The 19,368-nt window shown below is 39.4% G+C and overlaps 1 protein-coding gene across 1 annotated transcript in view; it reads left to right on the top strand.

Moving 5' to 3' along the window:
* ZNF827 (zinc finger protein 827) overlaps window positions 1–19,368 on the top strand; it is a 92,323-nt gene that overhangs the window by 17,756 nt on the left and 55,199 nt on the right. The window contains exon 6 of the mRNA XM_010576329.1: window positions 7,210–7,693. Within this exon, the coding sequence (XP_010574631.1) occupies window positions 7,210–7,693 (484 nt within the window). The remainder of the gene's footprint in view (window positions 1–7,209; window positions 7,694–19,368) is intronic.

Here is a 19,368-nt window from a genome sequence, read left to right as displayed (position 1 = left end):
TCTGGTTTGGAGACAAATTATAGTACGTGCATAACCACAAGTTTTGTTCCTTATTCCCAGGAATCTGGAGGTAGCATCTCGGGACTTGATTCTGGTATTATAGTATGGTTTCCAGGGTTGCTGAGAATACTGAAAACGGAGCTGGGCAAAATGAATGGGTAACTGAGAGAGGTGTCTTGTCCAAGCAGGCAGCAAGGATTGTGCTTGAGTCTTCTCTGTTTATCTAAACATAGATTCAGTTGGAATATGTTGTTTTCTTCTCTTGAGAGAGACAGAATCTTATGTACTACTTCTGCAGAAAGCAATGGAAGGGGGTAGTGTAATTCAGCAAGATGTGTTCAGGCTTTTCTGTTTTTCCTGGTAGGGAAGTAGGGATTAAATTTACCTCAGAGTAATACCAAAAGCATCAGTCACACTTTGGCCAATTGGTGTCTTTGCATCATGCACTTATCTTCCTCAGCAATTGGTGGACAGATAGGCTGTGAGATCATACAGATATGTTCCAAGAAAGCAACAGGATATTAGCCTGAGCACTTGGAAGGGGGAATGAGGAAGAGGAGCATATGGCCAAAAATAATATCTATAAATGTTCCTTGTGCTGCTATATAGACTTAAGGCAGAAATGGGTGAGCCAGCTCTTCTAGCAGTGGAAAAGAAGTTTGGCATTTTGAACATGTGCTGAAGCGTGATGGTATGACAGAAAATGAGGAAAGGGAAGATTAAGCTTAACAGAAAAGCTAGATGCAATGGCAAGCAGGTCGCGTGATGCTCAACTACGGGGTCTTCCTGCTTCTGTTGCTTATGAAAGGGACCATGTAGTGAGATCTCAGATTAATGTTCGTGTGTAATATGAAGAGGGTTATAATCAATCTCCTGATTAGGGAGAGGCTATTAATTACATGGTAGTGGGAATAAGGAAAGGCCCTGAAGAATGTAGCCAGGTGCTCACTACCCCTTAATGATTTGCTTTTCCCTCTTTCTTCCTCAGCTAGGGTCAGACAACTGAATATGCATTCCTAATCCATTTTGGTGAAGTATAGGACAGGTTATTTTAAAGCATCTTCACCATATTGGGAGAAGGAGGTTGACTGTGTTTTATGGGAGGGATTTTTGCTTAGTTTGGTTTAAGCTAACTTTAAAGAGCCCTGGGGGCGCCTGTGATTCCATTACTTTCCCTCAGCCAAGGGGAGGTAATGCAAACTTGCACAGCTTTTCAACAAGTGAAATCTGTGTCCTGAGTCTCAGACAGGTACCACAAGTGACTTCAAATATCTGCCTTTTAATCTTGTCACTTTTCGCATGTGAGATAAGGATAAGATGGGATATGCATTGACACCTTAAATCTTAAAAAAAGAAAAAAAAATTATTTTTTTTTAACACCTAGTCCAGTCCAGCCCTGCAGAGAGGCTTTTTTTTTTTTCCTTTGCTTTCAAGCAAAGCAAGGAAATAGTTTCAAAAAGAAAATGCTATATAAATAATGTATGTGTCCTGAGGGGAAGGATCATATCAAAACTAGCACCATAGCACTAAACTTTTGAAAGTGCAATATTTTTAAAAAAATGAGGGAACTTGCCAGAAAAAAGCATGAAATGAAAAAGCAGAGAGCACATGATAGATGCAAAATGGAGACTTCTCAATTTTACTTAAAGGTAGTAGCAGAAGATGGCATTTTAGTAAAAGGAATTTAAAAAAAAAAAAAAAAAAAAAACAAATGAAAACAAAACCCAGAAAAAAACAGTGGGTAGGGAGGTATGGCTAAATGGCTAGGTTGTAGTAGTTGTTGATTGTGGTAATTGCTTTAAACAGATCCCCCTCATGGAAATCATAGAATCGTAGAATGGTTTGGGTTGGAAGGGGCCTTAAAGATCATCTAGTACAACCCCCCCTGCCATTGGCAGGGACACCTTCCACTAGACCAGGCTCAAAGCCCCATCCAGGCTGGCCTGGAACACTTCCAGGGATGGGGCATCCACAGCCTCTCTGGGCAACCTGTTCCAGTGCCTCACCACCCTCACAGTGAAGAACTTCTTCCTTACATCTAATCTAAATCTACCCTCTTTCAGTTTAAAGCTATTACCCCTTGTCCTATTACTACATGCACTTGTAACAAGTCCCTCTCTGGGTTTCTTGTAGGTTAATCCACTTGAAAGTTGGTGGGGAAAAAAAACCCAAACCTATAGCAGGCAAAGAAAAAAGTGATAGTTAGGTTACAGAAAGTAAGTAAAGAGTTGAGTAGCTAGAAGCAAACAAATATAGCAGCGAATGGATTCAGCACCCCAAGCCCCATATGTTCTGATTTTGTTTAGGGATGAAGGTTCTCAGAAAGAACATTTCCTCTTATTCTGAGTGTTTAAAAAATAATAATCAAAAAACCCTGTTAAGTCCCACAAAAGAAAGGTGAATACCAATCCTTCCCTTCCTGTGCCTCATAACTAGAAGGGAGAGCCTGTGCAGAGCATTACCCTAACTTTACGGAAGAGGAAAGGAAAAGATCTACTTCACTAGTACTACAAAATGGCAGGATGTGCCTGTGTAACTGTTTCCCTCACCCCTACTCTGCATTGTACCCTGTTAGGTGGGATCTCATGTATTTGTAAGTGTGGTACATCTGTACGGGCCAGTGTGTACTTCCCATGACTTAAATTGGCTGGTAAATCAGCAGGGATGTTGCTTTTAAATGTGAAGAGATGATTTAAGAAACTGCTTATGATACTAGAAATGTTAGTATGTCAACAAAAAACGTAACAAAAAATTACAATGATATGAATTATGCGATATGATAGGGACATGTGGTTTCTGTAAAAGAAAATCATGTGTTCTTCTGCTAAGATGTTTTGAGCATGTCAGGAAAATCATGGACTTAAGAATCAGTTGAAATTTATTTGGTCTTTAAAAAAGCCTTTGGCAAAGCTTCTCACTGAGAAGCTGCCAAATAAATTAAGCAATGTGATGTACTATGGCAAATTAGAAATTCACCAAGAGACAGTAAAACAAAGGGTAGGAAGGAATTAGCAATTTTAAGCATGACAAAAGGCTAACAGAGGGGTGTTCCATTACTAAGAGTGGAATTGTGCATATTTTAGCAAATGTGATCTGCACAAAATGATGACTGTGGGTAAGAGAATCGTAGACGATGCAACCTTATGTGCATGAATCAAGATTAGAAAAGGCAAAGCTTGAAAGGGAATAAAAAGAGGCTGGCTGACAGATAAACAAGGGGGCAAATGAAGTTATTGTTGACAAATACAAGGGACTGCACCTTGGAAACTGCACCTTGCTGTCTGATATAATGAACTGTAACTACTCAGGGAAAATATCTGGGTATCGTTGTAGATAGTTCAATGAAAACCTTTTCTTGGCATGCGCAGCAGTTGTTAAAGTACATTAGATATCTGAACGTAGAATAAAACAGAAACAACATTGAAAATATTACAATGCTATTACTAACATATGGTATGCTGTCACTTACGATATTCATTTCTGGTCACTGCATCAAAAAGACGTATCAGAAATAGAAGGGATTTTAAAAGCTGGCAATGAAAATGATTAGTGGGATGGCAAGAACTCCTTTTGAAGAAAGAAGCTGAAAAGAATGGTACTGCCAGGTATAGAAAGGAGGTGTGATCAAAATAACGCATGTGATAGAGATGATAAATTGAATGGCCTCTTCTTTTCTTTCTTGTACTGTGAGAATGAGGAGGCAGCAAGAGAAACTGAAAGACACAAATAAAAAAAAAAATAAATTTGACCAATAGATAATTTGTACCCGAGTCCTCAAACTAGGCCTAAAGTTTGTAAGGAGTGTATAGTTCTCTTGAAAATTATTGCATACATCATCAAGCACACACTGAAAAAACTGTAGAACCATGAAATATTGTTTGAGACTGGGAAGACTGTAGGGTTAAAATAAAGATGATACAAGTACTTTGCACAGCCAAGCAGAATATCCACAGTTATGTGAAATAAACTCAGAAGGCAGAAGTCCTTAAATGTTTCTGACATAAGTCAAACAGTATTTTTATAGGAATTTGAAAGAACCATTATCTATGAGCAGGTTGCGCACTGTGGTTTGTTGTAGTGTAATTCAGAGAGATCCAAATCTGGCAGCAACTGGGCTCAGACTAGGACTTTGGAGGAAACTTGTCAGCTGCCCTCTTCTTGTCTCCTGCCTGTCGTTCTTGCAGAAACAGCTTAGTTGAGTCTAAAGAGGACATGTGATGGTTTGGGTAGCATTAGCACAGTGTAAGAGCCGCTCTCTGTCTCGTGGAGGGAGAAGGCAGCTTTTTGGACTGTAACATTGTGTGACCTGGATCTCCCCTGTGGCTTTCTGTGTAGCTCTACAGGGTTTCTTGTTTCTTATTCTGCAGCAAGTAGTTGCTACCTTGACTTTTCCCTCTGAGTAGTGTAGAACGGCAATTCTTGGCTCTTTTAGCTGCTTTCGAATGAGAAAATAAGGAATAGGTTTTCTTCTAAAATACTTTAATTCTTAGCTTCTATTTCTAATAGTGTTCAAATTTTTAATTAAATATTACTATTTGTTTTGGGGAATTAAAAAAAAAAAAAAAATCTTATGGTGGGACTGGACCCAGGACATTGGGGGCTAATATTCGGCTTGATGTGGTTTCATATGGGGTTTTTTTGTAGATTTGGAATTCTTTCTTTCAAAACTCTAAATTTTGGGTTTGAGTTCTGTCATTCCTTTGCTGCAAGTTATAAACATACTTTATTTTATGACAAATCCATTGGTGATGCTGCTATTGTCTTTGGGCAGGAGAAAAATCCAAATCAGATGAATCAGTCCCCCCTATTCTTATCCATTCTCAAAAGATATTGCAGGGGTGGCATGCCATACTCCTGGGGAGAGAAGGTGGGCTCCCACACAGACTTTGCCACCTGACTGCAGCAGTGGCAGCCTTCAGAAGGCATCATATTGATGATTGTGATAAGGGGCCTCTAGAAGAAGTGGTTAAATATGTGGGCAGGGAAATGTTGATTGAAGGGGATCCTGGAGAGAAACCCTGGCATACAGAATCTCAGTGGGTGTAGGAGGTAAAGTTGCCATGGTGAGAGTGCTTGCTACCATTAGTACATCTCGGTGCTCTTCACGAAGAAGAGTGCTTACATACTGCTGTGCTCACAGACCATCCTGTTTCCAGTAGTGTAGACAGGCAATCTGGTTGGCATTTCTGTTGTAACCTGTTAATATTTAGAATTTATTGTGCTGCTGTTCTGCAAGGTTGTTGCTTTAAAACTGTCTTAGGTTAGCATTAGCTTCTAATTTTTTTGTTGTCAGGTGCAATTTTAAGATTCCAGAATTACTTTGTCTGTAAATGTCATGATTATACAATACTGAGAATGTAATCCTGTAAAGCAGCTGGCCAAGAGAAATTCTCTCTTTGTATCTGTTTGTTTAGTACCTAATCTCCAGAGCCCTTGAAGACCTACTGAATGAAAAGTTATACAGCACTAATGAAATGTGTCTTCACTGAATGTAAAAAGGGCTAAAAGAGGGATGTCCCCCAGCTTCACATTTTAGCAGACCTGAATTCAGGTCCTGTATACGTAGAGCTGGGAATGCTGGATATGAGCTTGTGACTGAATTCCTCTTGCTATATAGAAAATTAATCAGGTGAAATCTAAACCCATGGGAAACTCCAACCTGAATTTTGACAGAGCTGTGTTTGGGAAATGCTGCCGTTACCCCAGAGATCTGCAGCATCTGCACCAGGACTCTGGGGATCTAGATCTCCGCTCTACAGGAAACTGGAAAGTGCTGAAAGCCTTAGCTAAAGCTAGGTTTTCCAGACTCCCTGGTGTAGAGCTGAGTTTTGATTAGAGCTGGAGCTCTCAGGGCTTTAGGATTCCCAGGCTACAGCAGCAAGCCTTGGATCCCTGGCACAGCTGGCTGCTTCGGAGCCAAGCCCAGGGAGTGGGGGGTAGAGTGCCACTCAGTAGGGTAGGGGAAACATGCCTGGTTTGCCAAGAGTTCATCAAACCTCTCCATGTTTCAGGTGAAATATTTTGCGTTCAACAAATTGCCATTTTGCAACAAAAATCTGTCTCACTGAAATGTTTCCAACCAACTCGAGTCACAAGTGAAAACGAATGTGTGGAGCTCAGTCTGGTGCCAGTTTGTCCTGATCACATGTTCATCAATTAGTAAGGAAAAAATGTATGTATTTGCCAGTCCTTCTGCCGGGAGTAGCCCGGAGTGCTACTGTCAGGATTTAAAATTCATTTGTGAAGCTATAGGGGAAAAAACTTTTCAATATACCTGCCACTATTATGCTGGGCTCAATCATTCTTTCCCTTTCATGAGTACTGTGTTGAACAAGAAATGGTATAATGATATGTATATAGTTTGTATTAATGAGTGTGTCTGTTCAAATAATATGTAAACCATTACGTATGGATGGATGGATAGAGTTCTCTCTAAAAGGTAATCAGGATTGGGCCTGAGGATACTAGACATTGTAGTCATACTGGAGCACACAATCTTTATGAGAAAGAGCCTGCAGTCAAAATATGAGGACAGTAAGATTAACTGTGATCATTAATTGACTGATAAAATAGAATAAATGTCAAACAGCATCTCTCATGTTTGTATTTTATCATACTGAGCTGTTTATTTTCAGGTAGAATTAATTTGCAACAAACTGTTTCAGTAGTGCCTTGGTATTGCCGGGTGCTGTGCTTTTACTCTAATGGTACATGAATTGATGATGGACATTGCTATGCAAGTTGGTGTTTCGCTGAGTTGCTCTGAACAATTGTTATTTATGAGATTGCACAGAATGATCATGCTTAGCAGAACATATAATAGATAGGGGGGCGTTGTTTGTTTTTTATCCAAGAAAGCTACTAGTTATAGCTTGGAAGTCTATTTATGTGCTGACAGGTCATCAGGATCCAGTTGTAAGGACTGTTTGATCCAAAGCAGACTTCATCATTTCCACGCTGCAGAAACAGATGTTCCTGATTTTTTTGTTGTTGTTGTTGAGTCTGTTTATGTTCTTTGACTTATGTGTGAAAGAATTCTAGTGTTCTTAGGGCCTGACCTCTTTCCAAGTGCTCAGAATGAAGAGTTCACCCATTAGTTAACTTTTCTTTTTTTAAAAAATGGTGTGAGAAGTGTAGAGTTGAGATTTCTATAATGCTAGTAAACTGTTTTGCTTAATACATGCTTTTATCTTTCACCTCTTGAACCAGGTTCATCAGCACCAAGACAGGGGTGAGACCTTTCAATGCCAGCTATGCCCTTTTACCTCCTCCCGCCACTTCAGCCTGAAACTTCATATGCGTTGCCATCAACATTTCCTCAGGACAGAATCCAAAGTGAAGGAGGAAATACCAGAAACTGAGGTGAAGGGGTCACCACAGCTAAACAGTGACTCCTGCCCGGGACCACAGAGGGAAGGAGGTGGACCTGACCTTACGGGATCAGCATTGGTATCTAAAACACCTGATGTGGCTGGGCAATCTAGTGGAGGTATTCCACCATTACTAGTGAAAGAAGAGCCCAAAGATGACAATGGCATCTCAGCTGCACCTTTTGCTCTTAGCACTGTCGACAGAGCCCCCAACAACACAAAGCTGAAAGACTCCTCTGACTTTGTGGCCAATACGGCATCGGCACTGTTCAGCCAAGACATCTCTGTCAAGATGGCATCAGATTTTCTTATGAAGCTGTCAGGTAATTGAGCAGCAGGCGGCAGCATCAGCTGCTCCTTTATGGGCTAAGAAACACTTTGCCTTGGGTTTACTAAGTCGTGGAATTGCAGGGAGAAAAACATTGCAACTTCTTAACTTACAATTTCTTGTTTCTTTTGATAAGGAGAGGTGCGTGATGGAGGGAAGAGGGGAAACAGTGAGAGAAGAGAACGATTTTGTTTTTTAATTGCTGGGATAGGGAGTAAGAACTTTTTATCCAGGCTTTCATGTTCATTGATAATTACCTTAGCAAATCTCATTTGGTGTGTTTTTCAGGCATGCTTGAATACCTGTAGTTCTGGTTTGAAATCACTGAGGGTCACAAGGGCCCAGCATGTTAGAAAATTCAGCTCTTAAGTTCTCTGCCTTTACCCATCTGTTAAATAGGACCAAAAAAGTATTGGTCACCTTCCTTTCAGAGTAGTATTTGAGGTCTAACTAGTAAATATGTGTGAAGTATGAATGTTACTGCATTTCTTGATTATTAACACTTTAAAAAGGTAGTCCTAGAGATTCAGGAAGAGCAGCTTTTAAGTTTTTTTACTATTTTAATTGAAATCCATATCTAATGCAAAGCATGTGTTCATTGTGTTTTCTTTCACTGTCAGATTATTGCTGTAAGAATGATGTTCATATGTGTGACTCTGAAGTGGAGAATGTGTTTAGAGTGAATCTATTATATTTTATGTGCTCTTTTATTGATTTGACTGAACACTTCAGAATTGTGGACATGCTGGATGGATGTTCTGTACTAAATGTTTTTTAAATTGGCCTTTAATTTTTAAAGAGAAAGAAGTCAGGAAAAATGTCACTGAAGAAACTTCTGTTTCACAAGGAGATGGCAGTCCATATGGCAAGTTTTAGACTTTGGAGATAGAAGATACCCTTTTCAATAGAGAATAATTGGTCATCTTTTTCCTTTAAATGGAATGTAAGTTGCATTTTAGCAAATTTTATTGTCAGGTAGACTAAGGAATTAGCTCTGTCCTAATGCCATTGCCTTGGTGAAACCACAGCCATTTATTTTGGAAAAGCTTGATGTCCTCATCTGCCCAGACCTTTATACCTCTGGGACTGCAGTTCTGTAGGGAATTGAGTAGAATGGGTAAACACAAGAAATCAAGCTTGAGGCTTCGTGGAGCCAACCAGGAAAACGGAAAAAGGCTGAGGACAAGCAGGAGGTGAAATGGGCTGGCACAAATGGGTTGCTGTGTGGTTGGAAGAAGCCACAGAAACCTCCCCCATTGAAAAAAAAAAAAATAAAAAAAAATCTGTTGATATAATTTATTATTATGACCAAGAAGAAATGAGTGAGGATGAGTCTGTTTTGATTTGCTTGTACATTTTTTTACTTGTACATTTTTTAATTCAGTTTCAAATTTGGACTCTATAAAATCCATTTTTTACGTTGTCTGACAGCTGTCCCATATATGTTGTCATTCTGATATCTTATCTTAAATTTGCGTTGCTGTGCACTGAGTGGCTCTACACATCAACTGTACTGACCTGTAGATGGTAGTGCTCCTGATGACTGCATGTAGCGAGAATGAGAGCAGAAAGCAAGAGAGGGGGGAAAGCCTGAAAGCTGAGAAAACATAGAACATTTTGATGTGTTGTTTTTCATGTACCAGTTGATGGGGAGCTGTTTACAGTTTGGCAGACGGTCCTGTTTTCAATGTCTGATCTATTGGCATCAGAAAAAGGATACAAATGTACATTATTCATGCAAAAGGCCTATGCAGTTATTTTATGGTGACTTGCTAAAGGTCTTGAAACCTGACTTGTATGCACTGTTACCTAGCAACATGTTATAAAGTCACTGGGGGAGTGAGATGTATCTGTAATTTTGTATGTGTGCATATTTGGATGAAAATGTACTGCCAGTCACCAAGTTTACTACACAAGAAGAGCAATGTTAAAAGGAAAGGAATTTCTTTTCTCCTGAGATTTATATTGTGTTATATACATTTAGCTTATGCTTTCCTCCATACAGTGTGCATAAATTTAGAGCAGAAGTAGAAGTAATTCTCTTTTAGCAAGTTGGCTAAGTATTAGCTGCATTTTTTTGATTGCTTGCTGTGCTGAACCAGGTTCCTTTGAGTGATTTCTTTATTATGACACTCTCGTTAGGCCCATCAGAACTTCAGTTATTGGCCCTACCTTTTCAATGATATAAATCTTTTGACGTCTCAAATTGTATACGCCAATTGTAACAGCCAACACAGATTTGTCGAGACCAAATTATGTCAAAACAATCTAATTTTCTTCTCTGACAGGCCTTGTGGCTAAGAAAGAAGTAGTAGACAGATACATAGACTTTTAGAATTTGGCATTTATTCTTATTGAATATTGATGGTTTAAATGAACATTTATTTTTGCTTGCCAATGTTTATTGTTCCTCTTCTTGGTTGGTGTCAGTTTGTATACCTCCAGTTTCATGGCAGACCTCAGGGCCTCTTGGTTTTCATTTCTGTGCAGTTTCAGCCTCCTCTTTTTCCAGGTCATAACTCAGAGGAGTGCTTGTCTCCCTTCAGACCCAAGAGTTAGAGTTTCCAGAAGTTTAACTGGTGCAGCTAGGGTGAAAGACGGTACAAAATTGGTGCTTATTAACTATTACAAATTTTAAAATTGAATCTTAATAAGCATGTATATAATCTTGACACTCAGTATTATTTCTGATTGTGCAGTGCAGTACGTTTCCAGTCTAGATGAAGTGGATATCAGATGATTGGAAAACAGTATGTTGAAAGTAGTTCACAGTTGAAAGAGAAGAGTCGCAGTCAAGAGAGATCTGTAAAAAATGCGCAACTGTTCAACAAACAGTTTCACAAATACAAAACCAGGAACTGTTGTAGCTGGGCAACAGTTCTGTGGGAAAGGAACAGGAGTTAACAACGTCATACTGGTGCTAAAACAGCAGTTGTTGTACTGGGATGTATACAGAGAAACAGCCTCAAAGAAGGGGGAAACAGTCCTGCTCTTCTCAGTCTTGCTGAAGTCCAAGGTTTTGACTGTAGTTTATGAAGAGTGCAGACAGTTGGAAGGACTTCAAAGGAAGCACCAGAAATGACTGGAGGTTTAGAAAACACATCTAGTGAGGGTGGGTAAAAGGGGGTGAGGCTGTGAAGCCTATAGAGGAGACTAAGGAGAGTCACCAATAAGCCTTTAATGCATTAAAAAGTTTGTCACAGAGAGAAGGAAATAATCTGTTGGTGATTCTTTGTAATTAGGACAAAAAAATAACAGGTTTATATTGCTGTAGGGTTTAAGTTGACATTAGGAAAATCTTTCCAAAAGTTGAGGTAGTTAAACCTCCATGATAGTTTGGCTGGAGAGACTATGGCATTTCTGCCACTGGAGAATTTTAAAAATGGGTTAGATAACTACCTGTCAGATATGGTTGATCGCATATTAGGCAGTAGGATGGACTAGATCTGTGTATCTCAGTCACTGAACCATAGGACATCAGAAGCAGTTGCCAGAAATTGCAGCTGAACAAAAACAGGCAGCAAGCTGTAGAGAGCTGAGTCGGGGGAAAACAGGCACAAATGTTCAAAGTTAGACCTGATTTCGAGTGGGCCAGACATGGATTGTGATGACACTGGTCAAAATGGCCTCTGATTTTTTTTTTTCAGAACGGCTTAGGGTAGCTTTAGGTTTCAAGAGGTTGAGAAATACTGGTGTTGGTGACCTTCTGAAATCCCTTCAGCCCTAATTCTGTGCCATTGCTTGCCAGAAAGATTTTTAGTTACATGTTTTATGAAATAAGGCATACCACAAATCACCAAATGTAAATCTAAAAATAAGAACAGATCTTGAAATTTTTTCCAGATTCCATTCCCTAGGTCCTAGTTTAAGGCAGGAGATGCTTTTAAATTCACAAGAAATTTTAAAGGGTTCTCTGAAATTTTATTTAAATTTGGAAAGGGTTATTGTTTGTAAAGACAATTAGCAGATGACTCAACATATAAACAGAAGAATATTTAAGCATGGGCATGTTTTTACCTTCAGATCTTCCTTCTCTTATTTCAGTAGGACTGCTTGGAGGCTTTAAGTTGCCTGAGTACTTTGCTGGATCAGTGCTTTGCCAGAATGTTTTCTTCCCCCGGTCCATTAATTCCACATTGAAACTTTGTAACTGCATTCATATCTTAATTTGCAGAGTATTTGCTTTTCCTGTTTCAAAGGTTTCAGTGGCAGGCATTATACAACACATCTCTTTAAATATTGATGTCCTTCTACCCACTTCTAAGGCTTGATTTCTTTTGTAATAAAAAACAGCTTTCACAGTGATCCAAATTACAATGGCCAGTGTACTCTAGTGAAGGAACTACTGTGCCTATGTTATGTGCTACAGTTACTTTTCATAACATTCATAAATAAATGGATCCTATCAGAATGAATGGGATTCTTGCACTATTGATCTCAAAGGAATTCTGTGTGGAAACAGTAATTGTAAGGCATACTTCATTTCTGGCCTCTCTCCCCCACCCCTCTGTGGTCACCAAGTGCATTACTCTAGAAAGCATGTCTCTTCATCTTGTGACAGTGTATATTATCAAACATGCCCTGCTTCTGCAGTTCTTTTTATGTTCCCCAAGTTACTTGCATGGAAAAACTTTAAAATAGAGAGGAGGAAGGAGTCATAACATGCTGAGGGTTTGGGGCTGGCAATAAACTATGTTTTCTCCCAGTTCAAGTCATATCTGTTGTCACTATTGTGTGAGGAGTCAAATCTTTATTTTGGAAAATAATGCCACCATGGGATTTTGGTGACTGTCCAAAGTACTTGGACTTTGCATTCATGTTTTATTAGCTGATTCCATTAATGGAATAATGAAATAGTAAATCATCAGACAGCTACATACAAAGTATTAGTAGATAAGCTAAGTAATCACTTAGATTATTTGTTCTGTTTGGCCTTGAAAATTACTGCATTCCTTAAAGGTAACACAAGTAATTTGAAATGTTTTAGCATTTGCCGTTGACAGTACTGAACTGACTGGCTTGAACTCTCTTCAAACAGCTATTTTTAATAAAATAAAAGCAAGTCCAATTAAATTGTCATAATTGATGTATTTGTGTAGCAAGTTCCAAAGAAAAGACCATGCTGCCTTTATTTAGGATTCATGGTTTATGCCAGAACATAAAATTTCAATCAGAGTATGTAAGCGCACAGGACTGGCAATTCTTGAGCCATATCCTTTACTTAAAAATACTGTGAATTCCATAATGCTGCTGTCAGTATAAATACCTGTGATGTCATCAAGATCTCTCTTTGAAGTGTCTCTCCAGATTCACATTTTCATAATTTCCATACAGACCTTCAATTTAAAATAAACCTGAAAAAGGGCAATAGCACTGCTAATTAAAACTTGGGCGAATAAAAGCTTATACTAATCTTTGCCACTAATATATCACTACCCTTATAGTCTCTTTTCAGCAATTGCTAGTTTTACGTCCATAATTTCCTGACATCCTTAAAATCATACCCATCATGTGTTACATCTTGAAGGAGTATGTAGAATTCAGCAAGATAAAGCAGTGTAAACTCTGTCATTTAAAATGCATGATAACAAACTGCTTTTTGTATACTCAGCCCAGTACAACTGAAAAGAAGACATGCATATGATTCTGGACCAGCTCTGTGCTTATGATTTAGTTTTAATATCTACACAAACTCTTGGAGTATAAGACTAGACTGGACTGATGGCTCTTTTGCTTCCCTGATTATACTATTACTCTGGGCAGAAGTCCTAGCTCATGAGCCTTTCTGTCACATCTATCCAAAATGGGAATTGAAGACATTGTTAGTTCAATCATTTCTGTTTGTTTTGGTTTTTGTTTTCTTAAACAAATATAAAGGTCACTCTGGTGGTGTTTCTCTCCTCTGTTTCTGTTCCTTTGTAGAGAGAAGAAATTTCCATACTGCAAACAATTCTTTCTTATTGGCAACAAATTTCCCTTTGCTCCTTTCACTCGCCTCCCCCTCTTTTCTTTAGCTTCCCCAGAATTTTACCTGTTCTGCTATTATTTTGATTTTTATCTGGAAAGGAGAAGACGGTCATGGCAGATATTACAGCCTTGTTTAGCAGGTGGGACTTTGGCTGTATAACAGACATCATGGGGTGTGGGGTGATGTGTGGTCCTACAGGTGCCTTAGCAATTTGCCTAATTTCTCCATTCCACTTGGACTAGAACATTGTGAAATTTTGAGGGGACAGTAGGAGGACTGGTCGTTCTCCAGTGCTGTGCCTCATTTTGCTTGACTACAGCTCCTTAAATGCAAAGCAGTTTTAGAGATCAGGATAGTTAGCTGGCCTTTTCTTAACCTCTGCTTACACATTTTTAACATACTTATGCAAGATGGTTTGGAAGACCTCATGTTTTAAGTAGTCTCTGGAAGCCCAGAGGTGGCAAGTCTTGGCACCATCATGCTTCTCATGATTGTCTATTCTGCTGTTCCACTGCTTTGATAAAAAGGAATGTTTTAATGCTGAGTGCCCTTGAGTCATAAGTAGCTTTTTCATTGATAGTTCCCATCCTCTTCCTTGGAGCCCTGTAAGTTAGTTTGTTTGGCTGAGAGCAGAATAGAGGGCTTTGAAAATTTGATGTAATTGAATTAGCTCTCCAGGAGGGTTAGGTAACATGAGGTGCCCTGGGACAGATTAATACTCCAGGGCAGAAGGCACTAAAAAGAGAGACCAGCTTGACTGTCCTGCCAGAAGAACAGTATTTCTCCTTTTGGGCCACTTAACAGTGTATACAGCCTCTATGTTTAATAAGTTGAACGTAATTTATCAGCCCAATTGGATTTTAGTCTAGAGATTCTCCAACAGGTTCCAGTTGCATAGATTTTTCTTGCAAAGCAATTAGCTCACCGGTGGTGGCTTCTGCAGTGTTTGTACCCCTTACGCAGTTCTCGAATGTCATCAAATATAAGCCATAGTCTCCACACAGAATGCCAACACATACCTGCACATTTCAATTACTAGATCGAAAACAGTAGAAGACTCAATTCATAACCTTTATTGACCACAGCTGCCTTCAGGACTATGATGTCCAGCGTCAGGGAAATGTGCCTTCCAAATACCGCAGAACTGATCTGTCAAAGATCCTTGGTTTCTTTTAACCAGCACAGGTCACAACTTACCACCTGGAACAGAAGGCTCCCTGTGTCATTCAAATGCTCTAGTTCCAGTAGGACCTGGATAAAACACTGTCCTTTCTTCCTCAGGTAGAAGTCATGCCATGGTTCTCTTGCCATGGTGGCTCTGAGGAGAATTGCAAAGGAAGATTTTCCTGCAAGATCTCAAGGAGACCAGTTCAATTTGCAGTGGCTTTTGCAATGGGTCCTCAGTTTCCCCCTTTCCCTTAGCCGTGACTGACCTGCTATCTCTCATCTTTGTAGCTGTAGTCAGGCATCACTTGTAAAATAATATGGTGGTGTAGCGGTGTACTGTGGCGTTTTCGTCACGGTTCCTTTCAACCCACACTCTGTAGACACTTTTTCTCGTGGCCTCTTTTGTGGCAGCATTTTTGTTGTGGATTCTTTTTTCTTCCTCATGTTCCTTGCTCAGATAGATGGAACGGTGACCAACTCCTTGCTGATTGTGACTTGTAACATTGAGTTTGGCTTGAAGTAATCAGCCTGTTCTTCACCTTTCAATTACAAACATTTTGAGCATTTAGAAATCCTCGTAAGTGGACTGATGCAGTTAGCAGCTTCTGTCGCAGTGTTTCAGATCAGTGGCAGATGCCCAAAGTTTTTCTTGTGGCTTTTAGCAGTTTGAGGAAAGTGTTACAACTTTCATCATCTACTTTTGCCAAATGGATCAAATGATTCCAGTTGCCAGGAAGATAAAAATCAGCACTCTGGAATCTTCTTTAATCTGGTTTGTTGGGTTTTTTTCTGGATATGGAATGGAACAAATGGAGAATTATCAACCCTGCTTGAGAGACTGCTGCCTGTTGGTTGCATTTGCTGGGTGGGTTGGTTTTTTCCTTGCTGTGTATTTCAAAATTAAATTGCTGGGTTTTTTGAATTGAGTCTGCAGGCAACACATCCTTCAGTCTGTTCTCATTGCAGTTCAGAATGAATGTAAATTAAATACAAATTAAGTATATGTATGTGTATCTATTTTTGTACGTAGCTAGAAGATGTTATTCCTTCTGGGGAGTAATAGTTTTGTAGTTCAGATACACTTTAATAGACTTCAACATCATCTTTTTAATCTTTGTCTAGTTCTAATTTTTAAAAGATTCCTCAATCATAGGGTTTTTTAAAAACTGGTCTCAGTCAACTTTTATTTCCCTTATTTGCAATGTTTTTTCTTACATCTGTTTATTGTTTTCCCTAATATGACTAGTGGATGCATCATAGTTGCTGTTTGCCATATGTGAGCAATTTTGCCCATAATTGTGGATCCGAGATGGGACAGAGGCAAGAGTGGTGGTATTTTTGCTGGTTTTGGGGTAGTTTGTTTTTTTGGTTTTGGGTGGGGTTTTTTTCCCCTGTAGTTTTAATGTATGGGTCTTATAGACTGGACAGCCTCCCCCTTTTTTTATTTGTCCTTCTATTTAGGCTTAATTTATGTTGAAACCTGCTTTACTATATTTCAAGAAAGAGTAAAAGCCCCATTAATTGAAGCAAAAGCCCCATTAGTGGAAGCAATTGGGTTGAAACTGACCAAATAGTTGTCTCATTTTATTTGTTTTTGTTTTCTGGGGGAAGAAAAATGAGGTAAATAACTCTTCTATTTTTGTGATTTATCTACAATTGAAACGCTTGATTTTTGGAAAGTGTGGTCAGTTCAAGGATGTGCTGTCAGTTAATTAAAGAAAGAAATCCCTACTTCTTTCCTAATTTATTAATTCTATCTTCTGTCCAAAGGAAAGCAGCTAAAGTAGGCAGAACCAGCAACATAGGTAGGAACAATAGTCTGGGTTTCTTTTCCCCTTCACGTAATACTGCCAAATGCACATCTTCAGGACTTCCTCTGGATTGTGGGACCCTGTCCATGTTTTATATTTCTCATAGGTGATTTCTGGTAGACACACAGGGACAAACTGAGTATACAGATCTCATGAAGAGCTTGTTTAGATTAAGGCTGATGTTGTGCTGGTAGTTTTGTTGTCAGCGTAGTTTTAGCATTGTTATCCGGGGTGGTGTCTCAGAAGTGTGAGGGAGCAGGGGCTTATAGCAGCATGTGCTCTCACAGTAGGAAAGCTAATGTGTAGGGTAGGGAGAGAAGGGGAAAGTGAGACATAGGAAAGGAGAGAAGGTTAATGGATGCCCCATTCAAGTCATTCTGAGTGTGTCACGATCATGAAACTATTTAAACTCTGATGTGACCTACCTTGAATTTTTGGTTCTCTGAGCTATTAGAACTTGGCTTCATCTCAGTAGAGTTTGAGAATACCCAGGGATGAAGAGCATAGAAGTACCACTGGACACTTGCCCTTGGATTGGGTCAGATTGGCTGCTGATTCTGGCTTGGTGATAAGAGGGTTTAATAAATGCTAATTTCTTCCAAAAGTGCCCCCTTTGATCCTCCATTCTTGTGGTAGGGGAATCCATGAGGCATCTGCCACTGCATACTATAGCGCCTGACTCTGAAAAAAGTTCCTTGCTTAAGGCTGTGGTATTACATGTATTCTGTTACAGTGATTCTGTTTGTTTATGGATGTTTTTACATTGTTTTAACCTGGCTTGTAATTGACCACGGTCTATGGTTGCAAACTTACGCTGATCTATGTATGTGAGTTTAATATCACCTCTGTATTTTAAATGGTAAAAGTGTATGCTGTCCTGGTCTATAGTGCTTCCTCTACTGCGTTCATTTTCTGCCCTGGTTCATGGGCAGAAACATAACTGGCTTCACAGGTTAGTGATTGCTCTCAGTGGATCGTCTTTACCTCTTCACTCAGACTCATGTTTCCTTTATTTTCTGGGACAATTTCAATTAATACTTTCTTGAAATGAATAAATCGAAAAGATTTTTTTTCTCCAGGTTCTCTGAAAGTTCAGGCAGAATGCTCTCTGTCAGTTGCTCTCAGCTCCTGGTGGAGGTATTTTTCATCTCAGTAGCAGCTAGAGTGGCATATTTTAAAAGAGAAGGACTGCAGAAGGTAGTGTGACATAGAAGGTTTGGGTCTTTTTTGGTGACCACCACCCCAGGTCAAACCCCAGAACAGACTGACTTAGAAAGATGTAGGCCTGGGGAAAGAAGATAGATGGATTTTTTTTTTTTGTAAGTACCTTGGTAAAGTTAAGATTGGTTTGACAGCCTTAACCTGTATTTTGATGAATTAAAGCATGCTTTAATGTTTCATATTCTGCTTTTTTCTTTTTTTTTTAAAGGAAAAAGCAATTCCTAATACTGGTAAAAGTGTTTATAAGTCATATTAAAAATTACACATAGAAGGTAATTTAATTTCTGAAGTAGTGCATAGCACCGATGTGTATGTACATGCTGCTTATGTTTATAATGCACACTGTTTATACCGCTTGCTTTAATCTTGTTCTTTGGTAATGGCTTACCAACCAATAAGAAAGGAGAAAAATCAAACAACCCTGGAATATAAACTGAAAAGACGTAAGTGTTGTGTTACAGGGTAATGTATTGGCTTTAAAAAAATCAAAAAAACCAAACAACCCAAACATGAAGAAAACCACAAAACAATGGATTGTGTGAAAATGAAAAAAGCTCAAAGTAGCAAACAAGCATCTATTTGCGATAAAGACGGCAATTGTACTCCATATTTTAGGATTGAGGTCTCTGTGAGTTGGTGAGCACTTCACAGTGGGATGCAGGAATTCACATTCTCTAGAAGTCTGATTTGGGGGCAACTGCTGAGAAGGAGAGTATCTGAGGGAATAAGCCAGGAAAGTGAGGAGCTAGAGAGTAGGTAAGGAGCAGTGAAGTAGAGAAGAAAGTAGACCAAGGGCTTAAGCAGGTGAATGTTGCCAGATTTTGGTAGGTTGATTTGACCTGTTAATACCCTGCCCCATCAGTTGGATATTACCATCCCTGTGATATGCCAGTTCCTTGGCTTTTCCTGTTCGCGTAATGGGTTTGTAAAACAAGCAGCTGTCTGCAGCAGGCAATGCACGTTGGCTTCTAATGCCCTGCTGCAGCCTGTGAAAGGGGTGGTGGGGTACATCTTTCTAACGTGGTCTGAGTGAGATTTGACAGAGCTTATCTGCAAGAGTCATGAGGGTAGGCAGGGGACTGTCATGTGGAAGGAGAAAAATATGTAGGAGAGGTAGTGAGGTAAGTGGTGAGAGAGCTTAGAAAGATAACAAAATGGGGACGATGCTCTATCTTTCATATTTGTGGAGACAGAGGTTTAGAGAGGTGAGAAAGATGTAAACTCATCAAAGTTTGGGGCACTGAACAAGTCATCTGCTGTGTGTTACTGGGAATTTAAAGTGAAATTTTGAACAAGAAAAAGCCACTAAGAGACGGGGAACGAAGTCTCTCTTAATGGTCAAACATAAAGAATTATAAGAAGAGCTGCTGAAAAACAGTGCAACTTCTTTAGCCTCCTGTTTGTCGTGCAGTCTGCCTGTGAATTTATATTGCTTGGGTTTGGAAGTATTGTTTGAGAGGCGTTCTTTGTTTTTATCCCTTCAACCAAAAGCAGTGCAAAGGA

This window comes from Haliaeetus leucocephalus, unplaced genomic scaffold (genome assembly GCF_000737465.1).
Source record: "Haliaeetus leucocephalus isolate CR32 unplaced genomic scaffold, Haliaeetus_leucocephalus-4.0 Scaffold21, whole genome shotgun sequence".
NCBI lineage: Eukaryota > Metazoa > Chordata > Aves > Accipitriformes > Accipitridae > Haliaeetus > Haliaeetus leucocephalus.
This window is presented reverse-complemented; position numbering and strand designations above follow the sequence as displayed.